Consider the following 8552-nt stretch of genomic DNA (forward strand, 5'->3'; position numbering starts at 1 on the left):
GGCTGCTCATATTCATGTACACTGATGTACATGTAAGGAACTACGGTTCATGTGAAACTGTTGTACTTTGCATCTACCAATCCCACATTCACGTCCATAATGTGAGTCTCCTCCAGTGTGTAAGGGATCACAGTCACTGCTATGGTAATGAACCAAATCAAGAGTCAATCATTAGTATGATCTACTTTATTTACTAAAAATATATGGACAATTTGGCTGCATATAAAACATAGTAATTTGTAGCAGGAGCATGAACAATGACCAGAAAAGAGAAAAGTCAAAGACAGTTTAGATAAAAGAAATTTACAGATAAAAGGTTTTAAACGTTTGCAAAAAAAAACAAAAAAAATTCCACATTCCAAAAGCTGAGGAAAGAAGAGAAGTCATAAAACACAAAAAGCATGAGGCAGATGTATAGCTGGAAGGTTTGACAAGTCTTAAACAAGAGGTGTGTAGGATATGAAGGGAGGAAGGAAATAGGACTATACACAATTCATCAATTATTAACAGATATCATTAAGTTACGTGATAATGTTTCTAAGACAGAATAAGTGGCATCCAGACCAGCTATGCCGGTGCAATTCTTAGCTGATGAGCTGCTTCTTGTTCTTTGTACGAGCTTTGTCTTGACCTTTCTGAGGAACGTTGGTATCACTTTGGCTGAGTGCAGTGCGTGTCACTGTGGACATGCCATCGACAAACTTCGTCTTGAACAGCACGTTGGCGTTGGTGAACATGCCGTCCTTTAGGGAAACCACCACAAACTGGGACAGAAGTAAAACCCATTTAATTAAAAAAGTCCTGTAGCAAAAACTTTACTGACTACATTAGTACAACGTCATTGCCTTGTGCATAGTCCTGTGTGTTTTAACGTACCTGGGAATGTCTAAAATGTGTGCGCAGCATCTGACCAATGTTCTGTGTGTGTGAGAGATCCAGAGCGGCGTCAACCTCGTCTAAGATGTAGATCGGAGCAGGTTTGAATAGCAGCATGGCCAGGATGAGAGACAAGGCCACCAGTGATCTGGAAACAGACAGAAATAAGGGTTTCAAGAGAAGCAGCTGACTTCATTACCATCCATATGTGTCACCTGATACAAAAAGAACATATTGACAGTATTATATTGTCTCCCTGCTCCCCAATGAACAGCAGTCTGTATATGTATATAATGTGCTGTTCAAGAATATGTTATTGTCTTATAAGTGCTTTTTGCTAACCTTTGCCCTCCACTGAGCTCAGTGAGGTTCTCCTTCCACGTGTTTCCCAAGGCCACCTTAAACTCAAGGCCCTCCAGGACACCACAACCCTGGGGAGGAGCCAGCTTTGCCGTGGCTCCAGGCAGCAGAGTGGAGAAAATAGAGCCAAAGTCCTTGTTTACCTGCAGAGACAAGGAAACGTGACAACTGAAGTAACAGTAGTCACTGCCAATGATGTGACAGAGAGAACAGAGGCATCAAACTGGTTCAAAGTATTCAGTGTATTCAAAGTCTAGACATGTAGTTTAATACTGCTGTATCAATATACATTATGACATTGCATTATTTTTTGGAAAAAAGAAATGGTTTATGAATAAACCAACCTAAAAGAAGTTAATCAATAGTAGTCAATCCAAAAAAAAAACATCAACATAAAAACAGTTCTTCTCAGTATTTGCATTATTACCCAATACATCTCGAAGTATAAAAGGACTAGGCTACTATGGCAAAACATCTGAGTTGACAAATTTAAACTGTACTGGAATATTGTCATATTGCCCAGTGTTAAAAGGAAGTGATAACAGTGCAAAAGGAGGAAGAAAATGTAGGCGTTAAAAGAGAGTCAACCTTCTGCCAGGCCAGGTTCAGAGCCTCATTCTTCTTCTGGTCGAGCTCCTCAATGGTTTGCAAGATTTTTGCTTTGTCGTTCTCCACAATCCTCTTCTTCTTCATCAGGTCATTGTACTGTAGGACAAGACAGATGTGAGCTTGTAGAAAAAAGACGTCACTGCCCTACACCACAATCTCCCACAGCCGCTTTTGTCTGTCCTCACCCTCTCTTCTGCCTCATTCAGCATGTTCATGGCCCTCTTGTTGACGTTTCTCTCCAGTTTGGTGGTCGTCTCCTCGAGCTTCTTCAGCCGCTGGCCCGCTTCACGGGGGTTGTTGGTCTTGAAGTCGTAAGAGGTATTTGGCTGACCGAAGAACTGGCGCTCTGAATGGATCCAATCGTGTTCCTCCAGCATCCGAGACACCTGGGGGGAAGAAAGAAAGGCAAGCGTAGCAGAAATAATAAGACCCAAATCATAGCCAAAACCCAGTGTATTATGAAAACCTGTATTGCAAATAAAAATGATTGTGTACCTTGTCAGCAGCATCCTGGCTGTCTTTGCGATGCTTATTAATGTTGTGCTCCAGCTCCTTGATCTTCAGCTGGGCTTCATTGTTTTGTTCCCTGATCTTATTAGCCTCTGTGCTCTTTGCCTAGAACATTTCGATCGATAAAAAAAAAAAAAAAAAAAAAAAAAAAATCCATTTGTTGAGTAAATAGTTACATAAATAACAACCTCCCAGACATACGAGATGTATTTCAATAATTTTAGATTCACCTTGAGTTCTTTATCCTGAGCCATTATCACTTCCTTCTGTTTGGTCAACTCCTCCTGTGCTTTACGCACTGCCTCCTGCGCAACAACAGGGTAAACGAGGAATGGTGAGAAGGGGAAGGACCATAGCACAACAGCTTGTTTGGCAATATAGTGAATGATGTTTTATTAAGTGGACAGGTCATTGTGGTTAGCCATAAACAGACAGACACTTGGATACCTATTTTACTCAAAACTACACAGTTTATGTGGCAATGGTTCTTTAACAAGCAACAAATACCTTGTTCTGAGATACAGCGCAAGCCATGCTGTCTATCTGCTCCTGGATAGCCTTCATGGCTTCATCTACAGCCTGAATCTGCTGCTCATAACCAGTCTGCTCTCTCCGCATCTCCTCCAGCTCCAAGGCCACTGCATCAGACTCCTGCACACATGAGCAGGAAAAGAAAAAGCGAATACATATGATTAATTCACCAGAAGCATCAGCAGATTCTTGCTGTTTCTATGAAAAAGACAAATTGTGCTTTCAATACCATGTAATACAAATATCTTAGTACTGCAGAGAATGATGAGTGAGTGTACCTGCTGCTTCTGCTTCAGCTTCTTATTGAAGGTGTCAGCTTTGCCCTTGGCTGCATTGAGTTTCTGCTGAGCAGCTTTCAGCTCCTTCTCCCGCTCCGCCTCAGCATTCTTCATCTTGTTCTCCAGCACCTTGTACTTTTCTTCAGCCCGCTTCTGCACTTCCTTGGTAACACGTAAAGTCTCCTCGCTCTCCTCTAATAATGGAAAAAAAATTATCAAAATTGCCATAAATCAAACAATATAAATAGCAGAAAAAGCTACACTAAGAGAAATAATGCTCTATTAAGCTCTATATTCCATCAAACATGTGTAGCCACAAGTGAAATAAAGTACATATAAAGTAAAGTACATATAGTGCTTGTTGTATTTCCACTGACTAATTCAGTGATATAAATGTATGTTCGTTTCTGACCGATAGCCTTGCGCAGCCTCTCCAGCTCCTCTTGCTGCTGGTGGAAGGTGCTCTGTTGCAGCTTAGCCTGCAGAATCTGTTCCTCCTCCACCTTCAGCTCATGCTGTTGTTTGAGCTGTCGATACCTGAGTACAGAGAAAACAAAATGATGAGAGGTAATGTCAGAAAAATAAAATGTGGAGTAATAAAGAGTGTTGCAGGGTGCTATGTGTAAAGTAAGGTGTTACCAAAGAACCTGTAAATATAGTGTGCACCTCACTTGCTTTATTTAAATGCAATTAAGTATTTTAAGTATTGTGTCTTCATACTTCTCTGCAGTTCCCTTAAGACTGGCCAGCTGTCGCTCAGTGTCGTGAAGAAGGGCCTCCTTTTCATTCAAGTTGTCCTGAACTTCCTTCAGCTCCTGCAGACTGGACAGAACTGATGCTGACTGGGAACGAGCACCTGGGAGACAAAAAGCCGGGGAAAAGAAAACAGAGAGACATACACTTGATTACATAGGCTGCTGACTGACACTGAGGAGTAGCTTTTTGAGTGTTTGTAGGTACGAATCAATTTAATTTAAGGCAGGTAAGCTGAGCATAATGTTCAAAAACACAAAATTCTCAGCAGGACATTCATTTGAGCCAGTGTTGTACTAAATGCACATACGTTAGTACGTGTAATGTCCTTGTTCTCACCTCCACTCAGAGTTCCCTGTGGGTCGAAGATGTCCCCTCCAAGAGTGACGGTCTTGGTCATCACCTGTTTGTCAAAAGCCACTTTTTTGGCATTGTCCAATGTGTCACACACTAGCGTAGAGCCAAAGACGTACTCCATGGCCTTACGCAGGTCAGATTCATAACCCACCAGGGACAGAGCTGTGTGGACATTGTCTTCTCCAACCTGCCACATAAGGGAGAGAGAAGGAAGAGATAAGTCAGCAAATACTCAGTTCAAACAGAAAAACCTTTATTTTGCAGTATTGAGATCGCACCAGACTCTTGGCAGTGTTGACCACTTTTTCATTGAGTGTCTTAGCAGAAATCTTGTTCAGAGGGATGATGGTGTACCTCCTCTGCAGCTCTCCCTTCTCCAGTAGCTTTTTACCAGATACCTAGCAAAGACAAAAGCACAGACTCAAGTTACAACTCATGTTATACTAGGATATAAACACTTAAAGATGAATAAAATAAAAGAACATGCACACGCCTTCTCACACACGTACCTCTGTGTCAACTACAATGTTATAGAGTCGCCCTCCTGCCACCACCTCTAGTGCTGTTGCATAAGAGACGTCACGGACTGTGATTAGGTTAGCTAGCAGCCCCTTCACTTTGCTACGGTCCCATCCTCGCTCTGGGTCCCTAAAAGAAACAAAATTATATTCGTCAAGAGGTTTTTTGCACATAGAGACTTGTGGTTATAGTCAAGTTAATATTTTTATATCAAATCAGATAAAACTCCCACATTAATGCATCATTTGTTTTTCTGCCATTTCAGAAGGTTTTACTCTTAACTTAGTGCTTAACTGCTTAACTGGTATCTCATTGACTGTTCTGTTGCATTTCTTAAGGTGAGACAACCACATATGGTTATTTTAATATTAAGATGCTGTTGACTAGAATTGACATCTTTTCAGTTTCATGTGAGCAGAGCTGTTATATGCTTGAACAGATGTAATGTCACTGAACTCCATCCAATCAAATAAAGCAAAAATAAAAAAACATTTACAAGTCCCAGACTCCACTGCTACTTTTTATTTTGTGATATAGAAGTGAATAGCTATTATCTGCTATTCCACACAGTTTAAAGTGAATAAAAGTTAATTAATTCAGCCCTCAGTCCTTACTTGTAGTCAAAGCGGAGGTTGGGGAAACGGGACACACGACTCTCATAGGTCTCCTTAAGTTTGGCAACCTCTCTGGACAGCTGCCGCCTTTTGTCCAACAGACTCTCCTCCTTCCCATCTGTGTGAAGACAGACAAGTCCCTACTGTAATTACAGAATGCTTGGCAGAAAGTCATGAGTACAACAGACTTTACTTGAGCAAATACAGACACACTACCTTCATAGTTGAGTTTTGCCAACTCTGCCTCTAGTTTCTCCCTGCTGCTTCTGACAGCCTGCAGATTGTCTTGGTCCTTCTTGTAGCCACTGTCCATCTTTTTTACCTCTGCCTGTTTGGTCTTCAGTTCAGCTTGAGCATGTTTCAGGGTCATCTGGGCCTGGCCATGGGAAAAAAAAAAACAAAGCAAGATGAAAAAATGTTTTCAAAATGGGGAAATGAGAAACATGCCTACGGTATATTTTCAAACCACTGGCAGATATTTTCCAGTTGTCTTCCTCACCTGCTTGGCCTCAGTGTCTGCCTTGCTCATGTCATTTTTGCAGGCCATCATCTGCCCAGCCAGAGTGGCCTCCTCTCCATCCTCATTGGTGGAGAGACCTGCAGACACAGCCTTGAAATGCTGTTCAGCCGCCTCCAGCGCAGCACTCTCTTTCTGTCCCTCCTCCTGTAGAGCTTGAAGCTGCTCCGTCAACTTAGAAACCTCCTTTTCTTTTACCACAAGCATTTTCTTGTCCTAAGGATGGAAGGAAAAGGGTGTGGAATAGCAGTTTTAAGAAATCACTGAGTCTAATTGGCTGTACGATTTTGTTATTTAATACAAATTTGCAGATCATTATGTTAGTTTAGTAAACAGATGAATTTGTAGCATGGTGCCGTTACCTCCTCCATGCTTTTTACAAGCTCCTTCCTCTTCTTGGTTTCATCTTTCAGATTCTGTTTTTTGAGGTCAAGGGCACTCTGGGCTTTGGCATCAACACGCTGCACATCAGCAAGACCCTCCTCCAAGGATTTTAACACACCATTCACCTCCTACAGATATATATGCAGATAAAAATTAGCAGCAAATAATATACTCTGCTTCTTGTTGTAGCTTGATGAAAGCATGCTAATTTAATTTAACATTTTTCCCAAATTATATATTGATGCTCAGGCAGTAATGCTGGGCCAAAGATGGAAATAGTCAAAAACAGATCCAAGAATAAACAATGAGGAAAAGTTACAAGTAAATCATGACATCAGAACATCTTGGTCCTATCTCTCATCTCTGTTTTGCTGTACCTGATCTTTTTTCTTCTGCAGTTCCTGAATCTGGGCTGAGAGCTCCTGGACTTTGCTCTCATTCTCGGCCATGCTGGCTTGCATCTTAGCAATGTTGTCCTGCATCACCTTCAGATTCTCTGCTGACTTCAGCTTAGTCTCCTCTGCACACACAAACAACCAGGCCACGTACAGGCGCGACAGGTGCTGGATCTCACGCATCAGCTTCTGGTACTCCAGATATGATGATCGCTCCTGTAGGAGAAGGAAGTTTAAAATGTATACTCAAAAATCAAATGTATTGTTTTAATAATCATGTTTCAGAATAAGGATACACACAAGTGTAAGTTTACAGATAATCTACCTCTTGCAGTTTCTGCATGGTTGGAGTAATTTCCTCATCCAAAATCTGAAAATGTAAATAAAGAGATTTTTAAATTATTTTTTCTTTTGTAGAATGGACAGCGAATATGATTTGGGATGTCTGACGTACAGTCTGAATCTCTTTCAGCTTGGCCTCCTTCTTTTCAATGGTTTTCTGAGCACTAAGCTTTTTACATTCATACATCCTGGTGCCTGCTGCTTCTTCAATCATAGCAAGAATCTGAAAAAAAGAAAGAATTGAAAATCATTCATAGGTCTTAAAACTGCATTAAAATGTATGAAGAGGTTTGTACGGTACGTTCTGCATGTATCTTTTACCTCTGGTGGCTTCATATTTAGAACTTTGGTGATCCGCCCCTAAAATATATAATGACACATCATATTAAATGTAGACACTATGATGTATTTGCTAAGCAAATATAGGAAACTTGTTGGCGTATAGAAATGAGTGTGAAAGATTAAAACCATAGCCATGCTTCAGACACAAGACCGACCTGCATGATGAGAAAATGTGGGTTGTTGACATTGAGGCCAACAGAGCAAAACAGGTCTTGCACCCTGGTGTTGTTGGCATTGACTCCATTGATGAGGTACTTGTTCCTGCCACCAATTACCACCTTGAGGAATAAAAGGATCGTGTAGAACACTACATTAGCTCTGAACAGTAAATACAGCTTAAAAAAATGGCGTCTTTCTTTGCCAACCTGTCTGGTGACCGTGATCTCATCGTGGGTTTCAAAACCCAGAGGACTCTGGCTTTTGTTGGCGTTGTCAAAAGTAATAGACACAGTAGCCTTGGTGATTCCACCCTGTCCATTTTTATAAACCAAGTCCTGGAGGTTGGAGGCTCGTACCTTTCAAGTGAAAGCGAAACAAAGGGATTAATGACCACACTGTCGTGTGAACTAGCTGCCTTCAATGTAGTAGAAAGTAAGATCACGCTACTTAACTGACAGGGTTAACTAGCTAACATTTACGTTGTCATCTCAGCTAACCTAGCGTTAAGTTGAACATTACGGTTAATTTAGTTAGAAGTTACCGTGTAAATCCTAACCTAGAGCTTTCACCTGAACAGCATACTTACATGGGTGAGGTTTGAAATGCCCAGAAGAAAACATATCGAGTCCAGGATGTTGGACTTTCCGCTGCCGTTCAGTCCGGTGATGGCGTTGAACAGCGGGTCGAAGCCGTTAATCTCCGTCCTCTGTGCGTACGACTTGAACCCTTCAATAATAATAGACTTGATGTGCATCTTTAGGCTGTGCTCTCTCCGCTGACTCCGGGGTTAATATTTTGTGGTGTGTAATTAATAATCCAGTAAAAGAGAAGATGAAGCACTGGCGTGTGCCCCAGTGTTTACAACCGACAACGAGAAAACTCGCTCGTCTCTCGAATAACTTGAATTTTGGCGGCAGACGTTGAGCCGCTAGTACGTCCCTTCTGTGCCGGGGACGACACAAATCATTTGAAAATATTTTAACACGACGTATGCATACTAACACCA

The 8552-nt window shown here is 41.5% G+C and overlaps 1 protein-coding gene across 1 annotated transcript; it reads right to left on the minus strand.

The window, feature by feature from the left end:
• Window positions 1-171: 171 nt before the first annotated feature.
• On the minus strand, window positions 172-8452 carry smc2 (structural maintenance of chromosomes 2). Its single transcript, XM_026360603.1, has 25 exons — window positions 8133-8452; window positions 7753-7902; window positions 7543-7665; window positions 7367-7405; window positions 7158-7268; window positions 7029-7073; window positions 6686-6919; window positions 6287-6436; window positions 5907-6140; window positions 5624-5783; window positions 5408-5525; window positions 4784-4922; window positions 4553-4672; window positions 4257-4461; window positions 3885-4020; window positions 3577-3701; window positions 3165-3358; window positions 2863-3006; window positions 2586-2660; window positions 2341-2460; window positions 2031-2231; window positions 1825-1941; window positions 1219-1379; window positions 877-1024; window positions 172-764 (listed from the first exon to the last, which is right to left on the minus strand). The coding sequence occupies exons 1-25, from the start codon at window positions 8298-8300 to the stop codon at window positions 585-587; spliced, it is 3597 nt and encodes a 1198-aa protein (XP_026216388.1). The 5' UTR covers window positions 8301-8452; the 3' UTR covers window positions 172-584.
• Between the last annotated feature and the right edge of the window lie 100 nt (window positions 8453-8552).

Source organism: Anabas testudineus, chromosome 1 (genome assembly GCF_900324465.2).
Source record: "Anabas testudineus chromosome 1, fAnaTes1.2, whole genome shotgun sequence".
NCBI lineage: Eukaryota > Metazoa > Chordata > Actinopteri > Anabantiformes > Anabantidae > Anabas > Anabas testudineus.